The sequence below is a fragment of the Oculina patagonica genome, chromosome 1 (assembly GCF_052425735.1).
Source record: "Oculina patagonica isolate OP01 chromosome 1, crgOcupat, whole genome shotgun sequence".
NCBI classification, from domain to species: domain Eukaryota; kingdom Metazoa; phylum Cnidaria; class Anthozoa; order Scleractinia; family Oculinidae; genus Oculina; species Oculina patagonica.
The window spans coordinates 14280673-14305961 of record NC_135758.1 but is presented as its reverse complement, the minus strand read 5'-3'; the positions used below and the strand labels follow the sequence as shown (position 1 = coordinate 14305961).

Genomic DNA, 25289 nt, shown 5'->3' with positions numbered 1-25289 from the left:
TCACGTAAGTACCTCTTTCCTTGTGATTTTAGTGAGAAAACTCCGCGTTGTCAGTTTTTCGATAAGTTTTGTTTTCGTATTATAAAAACAGTATTTCATGATCATCTGTTCATTTTTTTTATCAAATTTATACTGCTTGCCTGGCTAGTAGTTGACGCAGATCCAAAAAGCGAATCAGGATTTCCACTATCTTCCCTGATTTTACAAGTCTAACTTCCTTTAAAAGAATCATCGAATGATGTTATGCATGCTAGTCACCACTGAAAACCCAACTGGCGCGCGTAGCCTTTCATTGTATCGTCACGTAACGCTTCTCCCAGAGGGTGCATTGCGTGACGTTCCCAACAGCTGTGAAGTAAGTAGACTTAGGGACGGACCATTATTTTTTTTAAAGGGCGAGGGGGGGATGAAAAATATTGAAAAAATTGTTTGCAGGGCCTGGAAATACAAAATAAATTGTTTGCAAACACGATATGTATAACAAAAATAGTAAGAATTTCGAAAAAAAATGTTTGCAGAGGTGCATAAACTAAAAAAAAAAGTTTGCAGAGGAAAATTTTTCATCCCCCCCTCCAAGAAAATAATGGTCCGTCCCTTAGTGCGGTCTTGATCATTACAAGGTGTCATCGATTCGATTTTTTTAAACATAGAGTATTACATTTTTCAGATTTTCAGTAACATTTTTCATTTTTTGCCTTGGCTGGCTGTTTTCCGTTGTTCCTCGATGACAACGTGGATGACGCCATCTTGGAACGAGTGTGATGGACTGGGTTTCTAGAAGGAAACCGCTGACCTAACAAACTTATTCCCCAGGCCTCCTCGGCACCTTTGTCTAAAATGAGGGCAAAATGCATCTGGGAGGCTTTGGACGCCATAAATAAAGTCAGATTGTGCTTTTTAACACAAAATTATACAAATAATCAGTCGAAAATCCAAAATAATGCTAGCAGTGCTTTTTGGGATAAAATGTAGAAAAAATGCTCGTGAAGCCAAATAACGCCAAAAAGGTGCTAGCACTATCGGTAAGAGCCTATAAACTTGAAAAGTCATTAACCTTGCAAAGAAACATTCACGTGCATATTGGCACATAAGGTTAAACGTAGTAAAATGCCGTAAATATTACGATCCTCTTTTCACGAAAAACAGTTTTCTGTTATCAGGAATTGATGAGTTAATGGACAAATGTAAAAATGCGAGTTTTTTTCATATTTGTTATATTCATGTTGTCGAAAAAAACTCATTTCATAGAAGGGCTCGCAACTCCCTTCAGTTACCGATGGTAATAGAGTATGAAATGCACATTTGTGTTACATATTTATTTTCTTGTTTTAGAGTACACTTTAATGCCCCCGCCTAATAATTATGACAGATAAATTAATGACCCCCATCTTATTAAAACCAAATCAATACAATGAATTCCAATTATAAAGCCCCGACTGTTGGTGTTTTTACCTTTATGTCTCGAATAGTTTATGGGGAAGGGCTAGAAGGGGGTAAAATGGGAACTGGGATTTGGGCAAATTGTCACTGGGAAAATGGAATTTGGGCCACTGGGACTGGGAATCACAAGTATAAACCAATAGATAGAACTGGGATTTGGATTTGGAAAATACGGGAAAACAATAGGCTAGGGCAAGCAAATCGACTTTACCACCCCCTAATCCCCCACCCCCCTCCCCCTCCCTCTATCAGGAACCTGTATGAAATTTGTGAGTCTTGAAAAGATAAGGAGCATAACTATTCGACAGCAAATCAGCAAGTTTCTACTCAATGCAAGAAGGGCATTTTAGGAACGTGAATTCTCTTGGAAAAATCCCCTCGAAAAGGCCAAGCGAAAAAAAAAACCCCGGGTTTTGACAAACTAGGCAGCCTGGCTGGTTTTAATTGAATTAGACTAAAACGAACAAGTTAGACTTGAGGCAAAACAAACACTGTCTTATCGCAGCGTGGAAAATGAAAACAGCTTCTCTACAGCCACAAACAAAAAGAAAGCTTTTACATAGAAGCCTAAAGAATCTTATCGCCCGGCCAGGTAAGAAGGAAGTAATTGCTTTCGAAAACGTTTTTAGACCGGCAAATTGTTTGCCGTAAACAGATGTTCCGTGACAACACGGGCTTATGCCGAAATTTGCATATTGATCGAAAGTGATATATTTATTGCTATGAGCGTTGAAAATACCGAGAAATCGGCTAAAACGGTTGGAACTGAGAAAGAAAAATATTTTCCATTTACAGTCTGACTTCTAGCAGTATTTAACACATCTCCAAATATTTACGGTTCTGGAATTGGTTTATTGGTCGCTCAAGCGTTTTCTTTGTTTTGGATCAAAATGGCGAATATTTGGGAAATTCGTGGAGCTCTGTACGGCGCGCAGTAAAGAGTGCCCACAAATTTTATTTCATACTTTTCTATAATGGTGTTAGTACTTTTGAGTTACAATAGACACGATTCTAGATCAGGTCCCACATTCGAGAAAATGGCTTTCAACTACAGGCATGTCGCGTTTTGCACATTCCGGAGTTTGTTGGGAGTCAAATTAAAAAATTCATAACTTAACGAAACTTAAATAGATTTCAATTATTAAACCTCTACACTATCGAGGGAAAATGAAACTTCAATATGTAAAATAATCAGCTCGTTGCATTAAGTAATAATGTTTTGGCAGTGACCGTCATTTATAGCAAGTTTACGGAGTCTCCAATGGCGAATTGCATGGTTTTGAGGTGACTTTGAAAATCGCCTCGCAAAAAATATAAAATATCGAATTGATCCAAATGAATGTGATATTTGTTACTGGGATATAATTGTCGACTTTCACTGAAAAAATCAGGGAAATCGGTGAAGGTCCGAAAAGTGCCTTATCCGCTGTAACACGGACGCCCTCTTAAGTGGTTCCAAATTATTTCTAAAACTGACAGGCCTTGCCTAGTTTTTGTAGGGTTTTTTCCCAGGCCTTTACGGTATTATTGACATCACTTCTACCACGTGACCCGAAACGGGTTGACCGCGACGAAAATAGAAGCCTAGGAACTAGGCAACCGACAGACCAATGAAAGCATTGTCGGATTGGAATTTCTTCTCTGACAAGGAAAAGCGGCGTTTTTAAAGCTCGCTGACTTTGTCTCACAAAACTTAATCGCATATTCAATCGCAGGCTTTTCCCTTTTCAGTTGAAAAAGGGAAAAAGCCCTGGTATCGAGATTGCTGGGTGCGGTACAGTTTAAAGTAGTTCAGGTTTAACTTTATAGGAATTGCACACATGCGATCTTTATTCGGAGTTGTGACATATCTCGGAGCGAGGTAGTTTCTTAGTTTTGCGTACACTACGTTATAATAAACATGTTCACATGATAAATCTCTGTAACGATCCCACAAACTCACCGAGATGCACTAGCATACGTCAGAGTTTGACTTTTTTGTATCTCGTCTTTAATTATGTACTTGTCATAATTTGAATGTACAAATTGTCATTTTTGTAGAATCGTAATAAAATAGTAACAGTGTATACATATAAAGTGCATGACTTGTCAACTTATCAGCAATGAACATCATCTTGTTAAATACTGTGAACAATCAAACAATCACTCCTGCTAATTTATCAGTTCAACTTGTAAAGTACTCTGAATTGTAGTGATTCCAAAAAGAATGTCAAAAAACAAAAGCACCAGAGCTGATTTGCTAGCAGAGTACCGTATTTCCTCGAATAATTAAAAGACAGAAGGGGAGGGATTTAAATATTCAAATGATAAAGGGGGATAAAAATAAGGGGAGATTATTTTAAATATTAAGTCAAAGGGGGTCGGGGGGGGGGGGGGCAATGGGGAACAATCAGTTTGGGGAGGTGTCATCTGGTCTGTCATTTGGTTAAATATGGGGGAGATTATCGAAGGCGGGGGATTATTCAAAATGTTTGCTTTAAAAAGGGCAATTATTTAAGAAACGCGGTTCAAAAAGGGGTACATTATTTAACGGGGAGGGGGTATTTACAATATTTGCTTTCAAGAGGGAAATTAATCGAGGAAATACGGTAATTCAGCTAGTAATAATTATTTCTTTCAGCGCCGGTACAAAAATCCCTTTTCAATAGCGCTTCATACATCTTTGTTTCTCGGTCTCTATAATCAGGGATAATGTTACCAGCGATATCTTCTAGAAGCCACTCATCTGCCGTGTGATACGAGTCCGAGCCAGACCCTGACCTTCTCTCGTTATCAGACGATGAGCAACTTGCTGACCGCCCTCCCGTGCAAACTACACAGGCAAGTTCGTAATATCTTCCGTTACTTGAAAGGTGCAATATGTATCCATGTGGGCAAGTTATGAAACTTCTGTCGCTATCCGAGGTACTGCTGTCGCTTTCTTCATTCATCCAAGAAAACCATGATCCTTTTGACCTTCTTCGGGAATGATAAGTACAGTAGGTCCTTCCATGCTCAGCATCTAACAAATGACGTGAATTTCTTTTTGAAATTCTGTGGGCTGCCCTCGACTGCACTTCAGCGGTTGTGTCTTTTCGCCGCTTTCTTTTCGTAGTTTTCCAAAAGCATAGACTGTTGACGATCTCAGAGATCCACGAGCAAACACTTGTTACTTCTTGCTTGATCTGTCTAAGTATTTTTCTTGGTAAGGCTAGCACCCAGGATAGCGCACACAAAGCCATAGCCACAGATTTGTAGATTAAGTAGATGAAAAATGTTAATGTAAGCGCTGCAGGAACAAGTACAGCGACTGACGAAATAAAAGATGCGATTGCCACAGATAGTAATCCGCACTGAAGTAAAAAAAGAGCGATAAAACCGCACAGAACAAATCCCAGTGTGAACGCTGTCAGTGTAAGTATTGGAAGGAAACTTGTTAACGCCACTGAACTGTACAAACTCCACTTCCAAGGTTTCTTAGCAAAAATTTCCACTAGAAACCAAACTGGCGGTGATAAGAGAATCTTGTGCCAAAGCACAACCAAGCGAGACGCTACCATAACTGTAAACCTCGGTGATGGCCGGCTGAGCGTGTTTTCTTTTTACCGCAATTAACCAATTTGACGTCACAAAGTACGCACAAATAACATCCGCGCGCAAACGTTTCTAAATAAGGAAAAACTAAAACGTAAGCTATTGATCTTATTGGGCAAGACTTGCTCCAAGTCGCTCATTTTAATTATTTCTAAGCAAGAGTTTTTGATTCTCTCTGAGTGAGTGCAGTGCTCGGGTTTGTATCTCGTGCACAAATTACAACATGTCCGCCGACTCCAGCGTCGCGCTCGCGCTTTCTCGACTCGCGCAGTTAATTAACAATTACCCTGCGAAATCGCGGGGAATATCAGGCGATAACATGACGCATTTATACTATCTTCTCTTAGTAACACGAATTATCTGTTCCTCAGCGATAGTCGTCTAAGCGTTTTTTCTCATATCAGTTGATTAACGAATGCGACGTGATAAATTATACACAAATAACCTGCGCGCGCAAATGTTTAAGTTTACACGGGTGCACTGTGATACCCGAGGCCAGTTTGTCTAGTGCACTTGGTGTTAGCCAAGGTGTCCCCGTACTCCGGCGGCGCGCTCGGGCTTTCTTTATTTGTTCGCTTACAATTATCCTGCATGATCGTTTAAGATATCCCCTGATCAAAGCATACGTTTTCGCGTATTGCCCCCCCACTACAAGGATCTTCTATGCATTTCCCCGCTACACCACGAGGGGAAACAACGTTTATGTGTGCAGGCGACAAAAAGACGCACCTACAATGTTTGTGGCGTTGCCCACTCACGCCATTTTCGATAGCTCACCAAAAAAAAAACGTGGAAAGAAAACAATAGTTTGCACTTGAGGCATTATCATACTCATGTAGAATGTCCTGCTTCTCCGGATATTAAAATCAGTATAAGAAAGAAAGCAGCTGGCATTGTTCGCCATATTTTCCCTCTCTTTCAAAGAGACTTGATCGGACTTACGTCAAGAGAATAACGTCAGCGTTTGGAAGCCTCCGTTTTTGCCGTCCACACTAAAACGATAGGGCTCCGTATTCAGATACCTCCACTTTTAACAGAGATTTCAAATGTATGTGTTATCGATGAAAACGACAAACGTTTTCGATCGTTGTAGAGTGGACATGAAAACGCATTAGTTTGGACGGGACCAGCCTTAAAAGGCTGGTTGATATGATCGCCCCGATCGTCTCTGTCGCTTCTGTCGTTTGCTAATTCTGAGGCGATCGTAGGCGATCGAAGCGATTGGAAGCGATCAGGGGGTTCTCATATGATCGCCCCGATCGTCTGGTATATGCAAAATAGGGTTAATCAACCAAGATAATAATTCATGATCTTTTCTTTGTTCCCGCATATGAATATTCGATTTTATTCCGATCGACGCACGTGTGTTTTTCAAAACTCCGATATCGCTTATGGCAGCCTTCGATGCAAAGGCAAAATTCGTGGCCTCCTATCTTCTCATTATTGCCGTTTTACGGCGAAGAAGCAAAAGGGAGGCCAAACGGAAACTGAGTAATACTGATGCACCATGGGACAGTTTGGATCGCTTTGATCGTCTCCCTTTGTGGCAGTAGTTATCACATAATCGTTCGCGATCGCCGCAGTCTGCGACCGATCGCCCGGATAGAACACGGACAATCGAAGCGATCGCGATCGCCCCGATCGTCGCAGACGTCTCTGTAATGTCCTCATATGATCGTCCCGATCGTAAGCAAACTTTTTGAAGCAATAGAGGCGACAGAGACGATCGGGGCGATCATATGAGAACCAGCCTTTAGCCGACGAGGCCGTAGAGAGATGAATAATGCCCCAATACGGAACATAAAGCAATTTATGCGTAAAACAGACGTATTGTTAGTGACTAGCGATCAAGGGTTATAATTTCAGTGGATAAGCATTCACAATTAAATGTTTGAAAATGTTGTATAGTTTAGTGCCAAAATCCTTATAAAAAAAACCAAACGTTTCGATCTTGGCCCTTCATCAGTGGACAAGCAAGCTAGCAAGTGGTATAAACAAATCCAAAAAAATACTTCTCACAATTCATATATAACACTTAAGTCATAGAGTTTCTGTCCTTTAAAAGGCATCTGTAATGTCTGAAGACGGTTGTTTGTATCTCATCCTTGGATAACCGCCTGATTTTATATATTAAGAAACGTTAATTTGTATGAGCATGATACAAAATTGCTGTTTTACTCAAGTAAAGATGGATGGTGTTGATGGAAAAATTTAAAATGTTATTAAAATATTCTAAATAACATAATATTCACAACAAAATAAAGACACAACCAAACACATCTTTATATCCCAATTTTTGTTTACAGTTATTGACATGAATTACATCTCACAAAATCCATCCGGTTTTTTCTAAATTTCCCAAACAGTGAACTATAAAAAATGCTTGAAAAAGTTCTTTCCATATTGATAAGCCAACGACTTGAGTCTTTTCAGCAGGGTGGAACTTGACAAGACTCAATCTGTAAACTATTTCCCGAGCAGTCATTAATGACGCTATCACAGGTACGTTTTCTGAACCTCCAGCTGCCGTCACCGCAGCTACTGCTACAGGCGCTCCAGTCACTCCATGGAGACCACTGGGACAACTCAGCGTACCCTGAGCCTCTGTCGCTTGAGTCACTCTGGAGTTTCAGTCCTTTTCCGCCACCTCCGTTACCCCCTGATATGAAATTGTACACAGACAGTAAGTAAATGCTAAAAACAAAGCTTCTCTGTGTAACCGCTATAGTACTACCTAGCTACCAAATGTATAATACACGAACAATTGGAAAATGTTTTATGTACTTATTGAAATAGCTATCAATGACAGTCTTTTCGACAAGATAGGGTAAGACAGAGACATTACAACATTGTTCCCAAGACAGACATCTGCCGCTCTATGCTTTAGTTATCAGAACTGGAGTTTTTAGAAAGAGATAGTGGGTTTTTATCATGCATGCGAATGAATGAAGACCACAGCAACTTGGTAATTAACGGAGATTCTGAATAAATCAAGAGATATTTAAAACAAATTAAGTAAACTTGACTGAAGTAATGAATATACAAAATCCTCTCAGTCTGTGTAAGTTTTCAAATACCTCTGTGGTGAGGTTTGAACTCCATGCACTTAGAAATGTTGTAACTGAATGCTAGCATCTATCGTGCACGCTATACAGGTGTAATTACCTCCGCGGTATGTAGCTATTTGGCGTCACTAGTGCCTCTTTGGGACTACTATAACCTAAATTATTAACTATAAAAATCATCTCACTGAGAACCCAAAAAACAAACAACTTCTTCGCTAGCAAATGCATTCTACATACCAATTACAGCACAAAGGCAAAGAACAAACAAGAACATCATCTACGTCAGCAAAATCAAGCTCTTCTTTCAGTTTGCAAGACACATTCAAAGCCAATATACTATTTCAAAGCCAAACTGTTAGAAAGCTGTCGCAAACTCTTCGACTGACGCGAACGAAATGACCAGTGAAAAAAATCTAATTAAGTTCAGTTGCGACGCGTCTGAATAAGATATTATTTACTTAATGTTACAGCTTATGACGTCAAGGCCAATTTGCATTAATTGCTGCGAAGCCTTAGCGTAACAGCAGAACTATTTTTGACTGTCCGCGCGGGGCCTGGGCGCTTTATATAGGCGACACACTCGATTTGACTTTTTCGCTGGCGATGATTTTGAGTACATGCAGTACGTGTGATCAGCGGCATGTAAAATGTGGAAGCTGCGTTTGTCGTTTGCGATGTGCTTTTCGCTAAAGAGCAAGAAGTTAAATTTCGAAGCGCTGCCGCTTTCACTTCTGTTTAGTACCTTTTCCCTGACATTGTCAGAGCTAAATTTATAACAAATAGGAAGCAAAAACTTGGGCCACATTTCGCTTTAAAAAACCTCTGGAATAAACCGAAGATGTTTCTCGATTTGATTCGTGCAAATTCGTGTGATTCTCTTCGAGAAACGACTTCCGAGCGTGTTTAATCCCAACATGTCGCTTTCTCTTGTAATAGTCAGTCAAAGTGCAGAGAAAGCTATAAATATGCAAGATCAAGTAAAGCCAAGTTGTTGTCAAACACGAAAGCGAAACTTACTCAATTTATACCGTTAATTTAAAGGTCAAAAGAGCCGAAATTTCGAAATTCTTTTTGCAACCAAACACTAATATTATTCATTACTAAGTTAATTTAAGAAAAAAAAAATACTTTTGGAGCCTTAAGCGCGAAATATAAACAGCAAAAATTGGGAAGATTTGCAAAGGCTCCACGAAAACGTTTTCATAATGACCGCGCGCTGGAATGGAACGAGCTTTGAGCTTTTTGACTTCATAAATTGGTGTTTCTGATGGGTTTGCGATCGAATTGCACGTGCACCTGCACGCTTGTAGGCTAATTAACATTTAGTGAGAATACAAATATATATAAACTAAGTGAATTACCAGCATTTCACTCGCTGAGAAAAATCAAATCTTTCACATCTGAGAATGTGAAAATCCGAAACATTCCTATGACCTTCCGTTCCGTTCCTACTATTATAATTATTATTCTTATAACTCACTTCGCAGCACTTTACTTGCTATCAGCAACTCCTAGTCATAGTTAGTAGAGGGAGACTGGTAAGGAAACGGCGAACTTCAAAGGATCGAACAATAGCGGTTCGCTGATGTTGAACTGACCCATCACGTGATACTAACCCTGCACACTCCTCTACTAACTATGTTTTAATTTACCGAAAAATATTTCTAAGTTGTTTTAAAACATTAATGTCACGCACAATAGAAAGGATACCGTTTATGTGGGAGAAAGGTAGGGGAGATAAGTGTTGTCCTGGACCCGAGAGCTGCCTGCCATGCGCGAGGCCAGTACTCGGGGCTTAGTGTCAGCGAGTGGCATGAGATGGGTGTCACGGGGCACAGAGGCAGGGTGGCGTGTACCTATGCCAAGCTCCTGGAGAGATGGTAGCGAAGGGAAGTGGATGTGCCCACCGTTTCTCACCCAAGCTAAGGCAACCCGGGCATCGCTTCAGTGTGGGACTGAAGGGTTGTCGCCAGCAACACTTATCCCCAAACCGTTTATTAAAGAACAACAACAACTAAAATGGTATTACAAAGATCGCTTTTTTAAAACTATAAATGTACCGGATATAACATCACAAATGGAGCAGATGTAAACTAGTAGCCTACAAGAAAATGCTTTGTCTGAGAGTGTGTGTGTGTGTGTGGGGGGGGGGGGGACAGGGGGGTCTGAACCTCCCGCCTCCCGTACCTTTTACTCCCGCTTCCCGTACCTTTTACTCCCGCCTCCCGCCCCTTTCCGTAGCTGTTCTCTCCTGTTTGTTCCATGTCCATTGCGAAATATAATGAAATGTTACGAAATTTCACTCGTTTTCTCCCGGTTCCCGCCACCTTAAAAATCCCGCTTCCCGCTCTCTCTCCTCCCGCTTCCCGCCCCTTTTCTCCCGGGCTCCCGCCCCCTGTCCCCCTCCACGAGAGTGGCAACAGAGTTAGGTCGGTTAGCGTAATAATCGTTACTTGCGTGATAAAAGCACCAATTTTTGCATGCGGACTCCTTTCTATACTTTATTCAAGTTCATCCGTGGCTCCATCCGAATATTTTATTTTTTCTTGAAATTTAAACCAGAACGATTTTAGCTCATTTGCATATATTCATAAAAGCTGTCCCGCAATGTCCCTACGTAAGCGATCGATTAGATTTTGTGATAAAAGCCCCAATTTTTGCATGCAGCCTCTTTTCGATACTTGTTTTAAGTTTATTCGTGGCTCCATCCGAATTTTTTTATTTTTCTTGAAATTTAAACAAGAACGTTTTTATCTAATTTGCATAAATTCATAAACGCTGTTCTGCAGTGTTTCCTTTGTACAGGCATTTATCAGAATACTTGATATTGATTACCCACAAGGCAAATTGAAGAGAAAACCAAGCAATAATAATAATATCCTAGACAGTGGTGGATGTAGTGGCGTTGGATTGGGTGGCTAGCCACCCCCTTGAAATTATAAGGAGAGTGAAACTCGATAAGGTGCAGAAATCGTTGCAATGTTCGGTTAAAATAAAGTCTGGTGAAGGGATATTTTGCTGAGCATTATCGTCATTATTACAAGTGTCGTGGATTGAATGCCAGTCTTGTAAGTTAAAGCAAAGCTTCTTTTTCACAGCATCTTCTCCATGAACGTTCTTAGGACAGAAAACTTAAATCCTAGTTTGGTTAAGGGACAAGGACGAACTCTCTCTGTCATAAACGATGATAACCAGCCGTTCAATTTTACGGAAGTGCTCACAGTCCGACGACATCAAGGAATTCAAACGGATGAGAGAGACTGAATAGGTAATTGTTTCTGTTTCTTCTTTAAATGCCTGCCAAGTCTGCCCTGTCCCCTTAAACTGCATGGTTGATATAGCGTGGAACAATGGCAGAGAGCTTTCTCGGTACAGATGGAGGAATCGTAGCTGATGGTATACGTTTACCCGGTTGGTTCTCAGTTGAAACTGGAGGAGACCGATGCCGGTACCAAAAAAGAGCTTTTTGAAGGTTGTCTAAGGCACCAACAGTGAACAGACCTTTCGCACGCAGGCAGGGGACACAACTCCATCTTCGTCAAAGCGCTCGCACACATCAAGTCAATGTAGACAGGCAGAGGTGGTTCACGATTTTTTTTTTTTAATCTTGCTTTTTCAAACCGTCTCCATTGAAAATTAAGAATATTATGGTTTTGAGGCTAGCTGGTAACGACGCTTCTTGACTATTTTATGGAAACAATCGGCCATTAAATTTATATGCCTCGTGGCTGAAATTGTATTTTCTTATTATTGAAGCTGCCTTGGCCAAAGTTTGTGCGTCCTCTGTGTAATCTCGTTTCTTCAAGGTTTCTTAAAGCATGTTCTGCATCCCTCGGCGGCCACAAACTACAAGCGCATATATCCCGGCCACGCAGTCTACGGTAACTCGACCTCTGAAGGGGAACGAAGAACAGTTCCAGTTAGCGGGGTTTCGAGTTATCGGGTTGATTAAATATTTAATTTGCCAAGTTAATGATTGATAGTTTGCTGATTTTTCAGCACTTCAGTACGCAGTACAGTGCAAATTGAACTTATCTCGTCAGAAACTCTATCACGATCATAAATTCTTATGATAAGAATGGAAAAAGGCTGTCAAATACGCGATCTGTTCGTTGCTCTAATCAATGGGAATCCGTGGTGAGTTGCAAGAACCAGAATTCGAGTTATCGGGGTAAATTTGACCCACATTTTGATCAAGGGAAACGAAATTTAGTTCGAGTTCAGTAGCGGGGTTTTCGAGTTATCCGAGTTTGAGTTACCGGGGTTCTACTGTAATTACCATAATAAACATTTTAGAATGCTGCATCTAAAAATTACAATTTTAGCAAAAAACTTCAACAATGTCTTCAATTTATATATATATTTGCAACATTTAAGCATAAAACTGCAAATTATTTACGGAGTCGAGAAATATTTCCTGCTGTCCCACTTTAATTTAATCAATTCAAAATGGCGTGGTAGCGGTGCTTGAGGGATTGTACGTGGTCAAAATGTTTAGCGAATTTTGCAAATTGCAAGAAAAAATTCAGGTGGAGCCACGGATAAAATTATTTAATAGTCTTTAAAGAATCATTCTGCAAATTTTGGTGCTTTTATCAAGCGTGTAACGATATCTCCAAAAATTTGCGCTAAGCGACCTGACTATAGAGCTATGAGATAAACGTGGAGGGTGGGTGGGGAAATAAACGCTTGAGTCCAGCAGCTCAACTGAATTGCAAGTGAAGATCGACTGCGATCTCGAGTGTAAACAGTGGAAGGCAGTGCGGATCTGATTGGCTGGCAATCTGTGAACGCGTGCAAGCTTATCTTTCATTGGCCAGTATAAATAGAGGGGGATACAAGTACGTGTTTACGGTTCAAAGAGCGGGGTACAGATTGCCGGAAAAACACATTCACGGGGAGCGTAAGGTTCAATTGAGCTAAACATTAACTCTAGTTTATGCTTTGGCAAAAACAGCCATAAACTCGCCTATTTTGACTACTAAACCAGAAAAAATGTGATAATATGTGCTTGATTAGTACGTTTAAGTGTTTTGTGATTAAGATCCGTAACTCACTGGTTAATTTACTTTGTTTATTGTTAAACTCTTGTCACTTATTTAACTGACAGGAATTTTTTTTAAAAGAAGCATCAACCAACGACTCTGCAATTCATCCATACATTTGTCTGTTTCATTTCTCTTCAAAATAGATTTTTGCTTGATCCTTTTGACGTACACTGTAACTTACATCTATACTGCATTATCATTTTTACAAACATTTTTCATCTGTTGCACTCATTTAGCTGAAAACAAATATCCAAAATGCTTTCACTTACCCAGACACTCCTCAAAAGAACATTTTACTTTCTGCAAAGGAGGACCAGTGCACTTCCTTCCACTACTGGACGGAGGAGGTCTGGTGCAGGTTCTTGTTCTTGTCTTTAAACAGCCTTTGCTGCACAGGCCCCAGGTTCCCCAGGGAGACCAGCCACCTGTAACTAAAATAAAGGAAACAATAAGCGTTGAACCTTTCAAAACGGGGCACTTTTTGCCAGGCCGGCTGGAATCTGAATCCGCTTCTAGGGCGTAATGGTAAAACTCAATCGTGTACTTGCTGCACAAAGATCGCTTCAAATAAGTTCTGTTTAATAGAAATTGATCCCGCTTTACCAGTCGTATTTGTGAACATGAGAACGATGCAAAACTAGTATTTTGTTATCAAGAAGTGTCATGGAGTTGTGTAAACGGTGATACTTATCACAATCGCGTTTGGCCACAAAACTTCACACTGAATGTTATATAAATACAAAAAAATATTTGAAGGCGTTTTGCTTAGTTGATGTCACCAAAAAAATAAAAAATGCGTCCAATGTTATTTTACCTTAACACTCAAGAGAGAGTATAATGGCAATGAGTACAACCCAATGAAACACATCGTATGTTTGTAATGAACGTATGCAACCTCGTTCCCAGAGCTTTTCCCTAGGTTAGAATCTATGTATCCCTGAATTCCATACTGAATTTTCGCACGCGAACTACTCCAGTCATTTGTGATGATCGATATCTATGAAAGCCTGTGGCTTTGGAAAGCTTTGTGCTGTGGTTGAATGGAAGATAGCATCTGTATTCGGTCACTACCCTGAGTAGTATGGTAAGGACCGGATAGGCCTCTTATTTGAGTAGGAATCTCATTTGCGTGAGCAGGAAAACTTACCTGGATGACGTCATAGGCTATTGTCTTGATTTCAGTAACATGCGGTGGATTCTCATTATCATATAATCAGTTTGACAGGTTTGTCATGTTCTATTTTTATTTTGGTCGGTATAACCGCTTTGAAAGCCTTCACTTTATCTTTGGATCACAGTAGCGGTTTTAAGTACTACACAATAGAGGACACAGAACAAGTTGTATTTACCATGCAGTCTGTAATAATGCCAATTTATTATCGCATAAATTATTTACTGCAGACATCGTTTTTTTCAAACAATGGTTTTATACTCAATGCGCTTGAGTGAACCTAGTGATAAAAGCGCTTAAAAACTTAGTCCAAAGCAAAAACGTTCATAAAATTTCTTTTTCCTCCTCCTCCACCACCAGAACCACCAACATCCTCACCACATTCACTACAACCACAAAGGCCACCACCACCACAATGTTTATGTTTCCACCAACACAACCACAGTTCTATTGTTTACCATCGCCACCAACACCACCACCAATTCAAATGCCTCCTCCTCCTCCACCTCCTCCTTCTCTTCCACAATACTATTGTTTACCTCACCTTCTTCCTAAACCACCCCACCTCCTCCACAACCAACATCACCACCACATCCACCACGACCACCGCCGCTACCAACATCATCACCACTACCATATCTTCCCTACTACCACCACCGCCATCACCTCCACCGTCTCTAGCACCACAATTTTGTTTTCCACCGTCGCCATTACCGAAATTCTATCAAAATTCTATTGTTTTCCACCTCCACCACCGCATGTAATTCCTCAGATCAAGACAATAGCTTGTGACGTCATCCAGTAAATGTATTCCCACTCACGCAAATGAGATTCCTGCACAAAAAGAGACTTAACCGGTCCCTTCTATATTACTGCACTGTAAATGGAAAGCTGAACTTCTGAAATTTGAACCCCTATGAAACTTAAAAAAGTTATCAAAGTAAGTATAGACATTTTTAAAAAATATACTAACAGACAATTGTCTACTTACCCGGGCAAAGCACGTCTTTGCTGCAGTCTTGTGTCATTACCTTTTGACCCACACAAGGATTACCACCATGTGCCGCAGAGGGGTTGGTGCATGAGCGAGAACGTGTTTGAGTTCCTCCTCCACAAGTTACACTACATTTGTCCCAGTTTCCCCACATTGTCCAGCCACCATTCACTAGATAGAAAACGGATAGTTTTAGTTAGTAACTAAACTTTGTTGAACAGTTAGTAAATAACTTTAAAAAATTATTGTTATAGCGGGAAACTTGTAACCCATAATTTTCTGCGTACCTGGGCAGAACACATCTTTGTTGCAGTCCTGTGTCATTACCTTTTGACCCACACAAGGATTGCCACCATGGGCCACAGGTGGGTTGGTGCATGAGCGAGAACGTGTTTGAGTTCCTCCGCCACAAGTTACACTACATTTGCTCCAGTTTCCCCACATTGTCCAGCCGCCGTTCACTGAAGAAAAAAGAAACCGATGTATTCAGTTAGGAGCTGGACCTTCCACATCTTGGGTAAAAAAAGTTTACTCAAAAAATGTATTAAAACATAATTTCGTACCTGGACAAAATACATCTTTGTTGCAGTCCTGAGTCATTTCCTTCTGACCCACGCAAGGATTACCACCATGGGCCACAGGCGGGTTGGTGCAAGAGCGAGAACGTGATTGAGTTCCTCCGCCACAAGTTACACTACATTTGTCCCAGTTTCCCCACATTGTCCAGCCACCATTCACTGACAAAAAACCATGTTGTTCAGTTAGTATCTGGATCTTCTACATCAGTCTTGGGAATAAGTGTTACTTTAAAAGGGGTTTGAGCAGAAAACTTGTAACTTGTCTTCCTAACCTGGACAGAACACATCTTTGTTGCAGTTCTGTGTCATTTTCGTCTGACCCACGCAAGGATTACCACCATGGGCCACAGGTGGGTTGGTGCATGAGCGAGAACGTGTTTGAGTTCCTCCTCCACAGGTTACACTACATTTGTCCCAGTTTCCCCACGTTGTCCAACCACCATTCACTGGGTGAAAACGGATATATTTAGCAAGGCACTAAACTTTTTGTTTGTTAACCAATAAGTAATTTAGCTTAAAACTTTATTTATATTACAGCAGAGGTCTTTTAACTCATCATTCCTTCGTACCTGGACAGAACACATCTTTGTTGCAGTCCTGTGCTAGTTTCTTCAAACCCACACAAGGATTACCACCATGGGCCGCGGGTGGGTTGGTGCATGAGCGAGAACGCGTTTGGGTTCCGCCACCACAAGTTACACTACATTTGCCCCAGTTTCCCCACATTGTCCAGCCGCCGTTCACTGAAGAAAAATAAGGCATTTAGAGAACTAATCTTGTTGACCAGACAGTAGCTGGCCTAAGCTCTATCCCAAAAAGACAAGACAAAACGATATCAACTAAGAAATATATAATTTAGGAAAATTTTCCATGTGTTTGACAGAAGTCGCTTGATCGCGGAACGAGATGGGAAAGCCCGCAGCAGGAAACATCAAGAACTCATATTAATTTCTTTCAATAATAAATCTGTTCCCAATTTATGCATGAATAATTTGTCATATGGTATTCTCACTGTCAGTAGATGACGAAAGATCACTGACAAAGCAGCTGAATCGTCTTGTAGAACGTGGCGTGACAATGTTCTATGGAGACCAAGCTAGTAGCAGTGCCTGGAGCTTATTTCATGAGTGTTCCTGGTATAGTTTACCTGGACACATAACGTGCATGTTACAATCGCGTGCCATTTCACTAGGTCCTGTACATGGCTTTCCACCATGGGCCATTGGCGGATTGGTACAGGAACGAGAGCGCTTTTGAGTCCCTCCGCCACATGTCACACTGCAATCGCCCCAGGATCCCCATATCGACCAGTTTCCATCAACTGAAACACCAATAAAATTTCGGGAAAAAAAAACTTTAAAATGTATGCACAGTTTTATGGTGTTAAGTGTTAACTTGCTATCTACTGAATACTTAAGCCGTTCGAAATCACGAACCTGATAAAGAAATACCAGCTACATTTACTGGTCAATGATATTCACTTTTGGGGGGTACACCACGCTGGTTTCTTTCTGCGAAGAACACCCGACCTTCCTCATGGTACCAAAATATCCGGCTCTTATCATGCTCTTCGATAAAATCTGAAATATTCTGATGACTTTCTATCAACTATCGAAGGTTTTCAAAAGTGTCCCAAAGGACGTTCAAAGTTTACGACCAGCAACAGCATTGAAAATATTCTAATGAAGAAGTAAAGAAAATCTAAAATAATTTCAATCAAGATTGAGCAATTTTTTTTCACTCACGTCATTTATGGATATTCGCTACAATTTTATACGCAAACTAAGGTTATTCACCTATATAAAAAAATTTCGACAGAACACCAATCCAATTATAATATTAAATTAAATCTGGAACACGAACGGTTTACCAAGTGTCCGTCTCTTTCTTGACATTATTTGTTCGACAGGAAGTGTTGACTTATTTCATTTGCATTTTCTAATTTTCCGACAGATGGTTTTCTTGTAGGCTAGAAACTAAAAAGGAACTTATGCTGAAAATTTTTGTTTCGAATACAATCTCCAGTTGAACTGCTAGAATGATGTACGTGTATTACAGGCGGCAAGTACCCATTTTCATAACTGTTGCTGCGTTTCTCCTTAAGGCCTACTCTGGGACCCAAAATCGCCCAAAGTCGCCTAAAATCGCCTAAAGTCGCCCAAAATCGCCGAAAGTCGCCCCAAATCATCTAAAGTCGCCTAAAGTCGCTCTAAATTGTATAGATATTTTCTGTAACAATGCTTTATGGTGTACCATTATGATTCCCATGTACATGTATACCATAACTGAAAAGGTCACCTAAAATTGCCTAAAGTCGCTCAAAATCGCCCAAAGTCGCCCAAAATCGCCTTAAATCGCCCCAAATCGCCCAAAATCGCCGGTAATTTTGGACAAAATAAGCTAAAATCGCCTTAAGTCGCCCAAAGTTACGGCGACTTTGGGTCCCAGAGTAGGCCTCTCCTTAGGAGGTATTAAAGATCTACCGCTTTACACCGATAACAAAGCTGTCATACAACTAATTAATTACACAGGTGAAAAGTCAATGAGCACTGTTTCTAGTTCAAATGTTGAATAATACTTTTTATTCCAGCAGAAGTGGAGCACTTCTAACTCTTCGCTTTCATTGTCTTCCACAAAATATTGCATTTGCATATGTGATGTGTAAACACCTTTTGAAGTTACCAAATAGTACAGAAGGCGCTGTGTAAATCTTGTCAAATTTGATTTAAGTAAGCTGTTTCCGAGCAGTCAAAATAAAAGATTTAAGCTGCTTGTTTCCCAGCACGGCATTTTGCCTCACTTTAGTTTGCGTTGTGGAACAACCAGCTTAACACTGGTCGCTTGTCTACCATTTTCTTTAACACGGTTATAAATCAGAAAACTGGTTTGAAATGGTCGCCCAACTCTGTGAGTATAAACTACAGGAAGAAGTCAATCTTGTCCTCCTACAAGAAACTTTCATGACGTCCCTTTGTTTGATGAATAGCGTATCTTCCCTGGTAACAATAATTGGAAATCTTCTCGTCATTCCCGCCCTCTGGAAATCTTCCTCCCTCACCATGAGCATGAAGGTGTTGTTTCTGAATCTTGCTGTGTCTGATCTAGCGGTGGGACTATTGGCACAACCAATATGGGTCGTCATTACATGTTTGATGTTGAAGACAGCGCAGAATGGCGGCCATAATTTTGACTTTCTATGTCCTATCTCTATGACATTGTTTTGGTTCCTTCTTGTTTTATTCGCATCATCGTCGTTATTGTCTGTCACTGCTGTTGCTCTAGACAGGTTTCTTGCTGTTTCTTTGCATTTAAGATATTCGGAACCATAGGCGTACGGGCAATTTTTTGCCAGGGGGGCGGCGAGACATTTGCCCAAAAAAATTTCGCAAGTTGCCCAAATTTTTACAAAACAGTCGAGAAGAAACGAGGGTCATACGATGCACTAACATAGGCTTACAAATGAAGTGACAAATTCTTACATAATAATCTATCATATGAGCTCATAAAACACGTTAAAAGAAATAGCTGTCTCTACCATTTCGACGGCCGAAGATATTAACAATACGATCCATGTCATTGTTGACTACAGTGTTGGAATATGCCCATCAAATGCTAATACAAGTGTGATTACAAGTAATAATTTAGGCTAAGTAAAAAAAATGTTTCTCGTCCGGATTTCTATAAAAAAGAGAGCGTGCGGGCGCATTTTTTGGTATATTTTAATTTTTTATTATTTTGTTGCATTCCATACCTGTGTTGTTCGAATATCGATGTTTTTTCCTCCATCGTCAAATTCTCCAGGCCAAAAGCGAACTTCCAAAATAAATCCTGCAAGGTATTTGACCTATCCAGTACGGACCAGCGTAACAAGTATTTAAAGTTTTGGCCTTAATTTGTATTTAAACGCAGACAAAAGCCATATCTTACTCCGTACAAAGTGAAAGTTTTTGATCGTTCTACCTTTTCCAAAAACAAATAATAACAAAAGAGAGGCGGCCCCAAAAAAATGAAGCGGGAGGGGACGAGAAACATTTGTTTTGTAATTTTACTTGGCCTTACTACACGTTGTCACCCCGTCAGGTGCTGCGGAGGTAAGTTTTCAATCTGTGCAACGCACTGAATGATCGTTCTGCAGAACACGATGTACGTAGCAGGTATCACTGCATGGATTTGAACCACGTAAGGAAACTCTGAAAACTTATCAAATAGATCATTCTCTTGCATTGCCTCCAGCATTTCTGAATCAGTTGCCTAATCCGCGCACACGACGAAAACTCGCGCGCATTTTCTGCTCGGCTTCCAGAATCTCGCTGTCGATTTTGTAAAATAATATTATGTATATCAACACATGACCCCTAAGAAACCACTGTGCTAAGAAACCACTGCCTCATGTGAATTTAACTGCTTTAACTCGCTGACTTCAGGTTAAAATAGAAAATATCTATCTCTTCGAAGAAAAAACTTCTTTTAAAACGGTCTTTGCCCAAATTTCTCTTGCTGCCCAAAAAATCTGAGTTGCCCAAAATTTGGGGGGGCTGCAGCCCCCCCTGCCCCCCCGGCCCGTACGCCTATGTTCGGAACTTATAACAGCAAGACGTCTTTTAATTACTATAGTGCTTTTATGGGTAACGAGCGCGATTTCTGCCACGATATTCATTTTATTGCCTATGTACAATGACATGGTAGCTGTTTCTCTTGAGGTCAGTGCCTTGTTATTGACAGCAGTAGCATATGTCCAGATTTTCCGAATCGCGCGACGCCATCGGAATCAGATTCAAAGTCATTTACAGGCGCAATGTAACAACCAGGCAGTGAACATGGCTCGGCTAAAAAAATCATCCTCCAATGCTTTTTATGTCTTCGTTATTTTTGTCTTTTGTTGGCTGCCAAGTCTGACTACGTTTACTGTAAAAGAAGCGTGGAGTTCTCACAATGTTGATCTGTCAGCTACAAACTATTTCGCGGGATTCATCGTGTTCATGCATTCCTCAATAAATCCTCTGATCTTTTGCTGGAGATATCGGGAAATTCGGCGGAAAGTGGTTGACATATTAAAGAAAACATTCACAAAGGAACCTTTAGAGAGACAAGACAACCTCAGCAGATCAACAAGTCCGCGCTCTAGAAGGTAAAAGCGGCTGCTGTGACTGCTTCTAGCAATACTTGCTTTAGATCTTTGTTTAGTTAAAAAGTTACGATGTTACCCATAATTTGGGTGATTTTGAATTTATGTTCTAAGGCAATAAGCCACTGTAGAAACTCGCAGCCAATTAAAAAAACTGATATGAAGAACCCCACTGACATACATTTGTGAAAAAAGTAAGTAGAAAGTTATTGACTTAAAATAAAAAACAAATAACTGAAAAAAATAAGAGATTTGAGGTAATGAAAATAGAAAATTATAAGTAAAAAAAAACGTAACAAGAAACAAAAAAAGAAAAAATGAATGATAAATGAATGAATAAATGGCAGTCATGTCAACAAAGATTCAATTAGTAAGGCATGGTCGTAAAAGCGTTATGCACATGTCTTGGTGCATAAAGCTAGTTAGAAATTTAATAAATAAAGCTAGTAAGAAAATAAATAAATAAAACTAGTTAGAAATTAAATAAAGCTAGTGAGAAATAAAATAAATAAAAATAGCAAGAAATTTAATAAAGCTAGTAAGAATTTAAAAAAATAAATAGATAAATAAATAAAGCTATTAAGAAATTAAATAAATAAAGCTAGTTAGAAATTTAATAAAGCTAGTAAGAAATGAAATAAATAAAGCTAGTTAGAAATTTAAGCTAGTTCGGTAAGAAACGTAATAAAAAATAAGAACTGAAATAAAGCTAGTAAGAACTTAAGACGGAAAAGTTCGAGTAATAAGTGCAAAAATTAACTATTCAAAATCTACTCATAGCACAGTAACATTTTGAATACTATTCAACCATCTCACTGTTATTCATGTTATAAACGCGTTCTCTGGAAGGTTAGTGTCAAACCTCGCAAAATGTTAAGAATGTGTGTTATTTTGTTTTGAACTGACGTGACGTCCGTTTTAATTAAAATATGGATAACTTCAGCTTGAGAGCTAAATAGATCCCCATTCGGATTACTAGGTTTTCTAATATATACCTCGCAGGTCATATATTTACTCTAATGCCCATCCATTTTACACTTAAACTAGCGCATTTTTTATTTAATTTTTTTAATGCTCATAACATAATTGTAACCTGGACCAAGTTTCAGAAATTTTTTTAATAATCGTTCTATTTCAGTGGAATCACCTTAAATGTTTGTATAATTACCTGGACACGGTGAGACGTTACATTTCCTACTCTCACTACTCGCCCCAGTGCACTGGCGTCCACCATTGCTCGGGAGGGGATTATTACAAGTTCTCCGTCGCGTCTGTGTTCCTCCCCCACAGGTTTTACTGCAGTCTTCCCATACTCCCCAGCAACTCCACCCTCCGTGAACTTTAAAGTAAAGCAATGCAATGAATTTTTAAACAAACAGCTTTTTTTATCATTCATAGCCGCTGTTTTTGGTTTTCGTACCGATATGATACCAAACTAGTGAGAAAGAGAGAGGTTTTTCCTTTGATAGAATAAAAACGAAGCTGGTATGGCCTCATTTTGCCGACTGAATGTTGTGTTCAGTGTGGTAGCGAATGTCCATAAATGAAAACTCGCTGGGAAAACAACGTCAAGAGTGACAAATATAACGAATAATGAACAGTGGACACGACACGTTTTTTGCAAGCTCGACATATCAAAATTCTACGACGGCGAGGCGAATTTCGAATTCATATGTCTGTTAATTTCCCACAAGAGATTTGATACAAAGACTCTGGACCAAGTTTGGCAATTGGACAACCTCGGCGCCATGTTAGAATTTTGATATATCGAACGTGGACTATTAGCAGCCATAATGTGTGTCCCGTGGCAGAACAGATCAGTATTTATAATGTTCCTTTGCACTCTACATACCAAACCATTCAGTTTTCAAGCGATTTTCCCAAAACACAAGGGAAAACTTTGAAAATGTCCCGGGGGGGGGGGTACTCCCTATAATGGCCTATACGGGGAGGCTCCGCCCGAAAGGGGTACCTTTTTCAGGCTCCAGGTATTTAAAAGGGTAGGGATTTCACAAGTTTAGGTATATGAAAGGGTAGGGAAATCTGCCATAATGATATTTTAAAAGGCCTTTACATTAAATATTTTGAGCAGACGCAACTTTTGGCTGTATCGTCTTAATTTATTAAGCGCTACATAAAAATGACAAGAAAACCTCCCGTTTTAGGTAAATGTGATGTCGTCTAGGTATATGAAAGGGGTGCCTTTTTGCAATAAAAGGTATACAAAAGGGGTACCTTTTCTATCAAAATGGTATATAAAAGGGTAAGGGGTAAGATCTCCGGGCGGAGCCTCCCCGTATAAAACTTTTTTTTTTTGGAGTGCCCCTTTAACTTAAGTAAACGACGTCGCACGGTGCTGTAAGATAAACGCTAAAGGTTAAAAGGACAAACCTTGTTGACAGCATAGCCCGCCATACCGGGGTAAACATTTGCAGCGTGTTTGCCCCAGGGTACCCCCATTATAACAGTATCGGTTACAGCCACGAACTTGCTTCAGTTCATATGGACAAAGGCCTCCGCAAACTGCAGCTTTAATAACCTGATGGGTAAAAATAAGTAAATAAATAACCGTCGCTAAACAAACAAACAAACAACCAACCAACAAATAAATACCACATGGAACACCGAAACACCTTACCCTCGCACCCCTGCTCATATCGCTTAATTGAGATTTAATTAATATATGTTATTAAAGGTCAGGGAAATACATCAACGTACATAAAGCTGTTGTTTGTTACAAATAGAACCCAGTCATATTGATCACTGTTATTTACATAAGATTTCAATAAAACAAAATATCAAAATCAAAATCAGAATGAACTGAGGCAGTATTTTGTTCCTTTATGGAAATGACAGAGAAAAAAAGCCGGATTTGTTGATCTTCTTCGTATTTTTCACCCACCTTGGAGGCTTTGTCATGTTTAAGACTATTTTACTAATTCTAGCATAAACCCTCACTAACTAAGATTATTGCTCTTATTACTATGAAGACAATCTAACTTGATCTCGCTGCCGGTTGAATCTGTTCTTAATCTCTCTCTCCATTTTTTAATAATCTTCTCATTCACCAGACATTGATATACAAGAGACACTCCAGATTATGTTTTGATTTAATTGTCTCTATATAGTATTTAAAAACGCACTTCAAAATATTGTTTACCTCACGGCAAAACAGTTTGTTACAACCTTCTGTTAATATACACGCTACTGAAGTAGCAATTAAAATTTAAAACAAAAACTTTGGTACATACATACAACTTCAGCCTATCATGGGTATCAACAGATTGCCATTTAGTTACTTCTTTTGCACAAATCGCCTGATTTCAGTTGTAACCTAAATTGTCAATTCTACGTGGGCATTTGTTATTAGTATTCATGGCGTTTATCCCTTCACTCAACACTTGCGCTATTTCAACTGACCAACACTGATCGCCCTGAGTTTAAATTCGTCAGAAATCCTCAGATAGCTTGTGATCTGACGTACCTTTCTAGTACGCGTCTGTGTTCCGAGTGTTCCACACGCCAGTGAGCATCTACTCCATACACTCCAGTTGTCAAGCCCGCAGTGTGTCAACCTTTTACAATGTTTCGGCTTCTTGTCTTTTGGGCGGGGTGTCGGTTTCTGTTTACTTCTGCGACGATGTGCTTCCACATTAGAGGTGTACAGTGCAATAAATACAATTATAACAAGCAACAAAGGTGATTTTCGCATTTCTGTGGCTAACTTGATCAAAACGTTTGGTAAAACAATAGAATTTCACTGATGTTTATATTAACAACCGGTCTTGGCCAAGAATGCACAGTGACACAAATTGTTCTGTATCTAAACTTCAAAACACGGATTGGTGTGGGCAACAACTGAGATATTTGATGGATTGAGAATGATAATTAATAGTTGGGAATTTCAACAGCTTTGCGATCAATTGGCCAAATCATGAAATCGCAGCATTGAAGACTGTACACTGAGAACACAGTAATTCGAGTATTTAAGAAAATAGACGATTGCACTTTCTTGGCAAATGAACGACATCTGATTTGCATCAGAAAGGAATACATCGTTCTTTGTTTCTTTTATGCTTTGTTGATCTTGCTAAACAAATATGAAAGACTCTCAATGACATTTGGTGACTACATATGGCTCTCAGTGTTGGATTTTCTTTATTACGTTTTTGCATTGCTTCGAGACTCTCCATAGAGTCGTTGTTAACGTACGAGGTACCTGACTCCAGAGATACACAAGTGGTGTACACATATCGATATGTCAGGAGATATAGTAGGTGGTTATTAGTTCAGAA

The 25289-nt window shown here is 39.8% G+C and overlaps 2 protein-coding genes across 3 annotated transcripts; one reads left to right on the top strand and one right to left on the bottom strand.

Annotated features, from left to right (window-relative positions):
* Positions 1–7272: 7272 nt before the first annotated feature.
* Positions 7273–25083, bottom strand: LOC144658091 (properdin-like). 2 transcript variants are annotated; one of them, XM_078518417.1, is made up of 11 exons: positions 24479–25083; positions 23386–23533; positions 22163–22333; positions 17017–17190; positions 16439–16612; positions 16142–16315; positions 15855–16028; positions 15579–15752; positions 15289–15462; positions 13396–13557; positions 7273–7672 (listed from the first exon to the last, which is right to left on the bottom strand). In XM_078518417.1, exons 1-11 carry the CDS (start codon positions 24704–24706, stop codon positions 7443–7445), a joined length of 1983 nt encoding a protein of 660 aa, XP_078374543.1. In that variant the 5' UTR covers positions 24707–25083; the 3' UTR covers positions 7273–7442. The 2 variants fall into 2 exon arrangements, with proteins under 2 accessions (XP_078374543.1, XP_078374550.1); XM_078518424.1 differs by lacking the exon at positions 22163–22333 and having other exon boundaries at positions 24479–25080.
* On the top strand, positions 18164–21442 carry LOC144658126 (adenosine receptor A2b-like). The gene is made up of 2 exons (XM_078518469.1): positions 18164–19185; positions 20443–21442. The coding sequence occupies exons 1-2, from the start codon at positions 18761–18763 to the stop codon at positions 20999–21001; spliced, it is 984 nt and encodes a 327-aa protein (XP_078374595.1). The 5' UTR covers positions 18164–18760; the 3' UTR covers positions 21002–21442.
* Positions 25084–25289: the final 206 nt, after the last annotated feature.

Bases quoted from the DNA above. Each gene is read 5' to 3' on its own strand.
- LOC144658126 (XM_078518469.1), top strand. From the start codon at position 18,761: ATGGTCGCCCAACTCTGTGAGTATAAACTACAGGAAGAAGTCAATCTT. The intron at 19,186-20,442 runs TTCGGAACCATA...CGTACGCCTATG, and splicing joins GTTTCTTTGCATTTAAGATA to TTCGGAACTTATAACAGCAA.
- LOC144658091 (XM_078518417.1), bottom strand. From the start codon at position 24,706: ATGCGAAAATCACCTTTGTTGCTTGTTATAATTGTATTTATTGCACTG. The intron at 16,029-16,141 runs GTTAGGAAGACA...GTTTTTTGTCAG, and splicing joins CAAAGATGTGTTCTGTCCAG to TGAATGGTGGCTGGACAATG. The intron at 15,753-15,854 runs GTACGAAATTAT...TTTTTTCTTCAG, and splicing joins CAAAGATGTATTTTGTCCAG to TGAACGGCGGCTGGACAATG.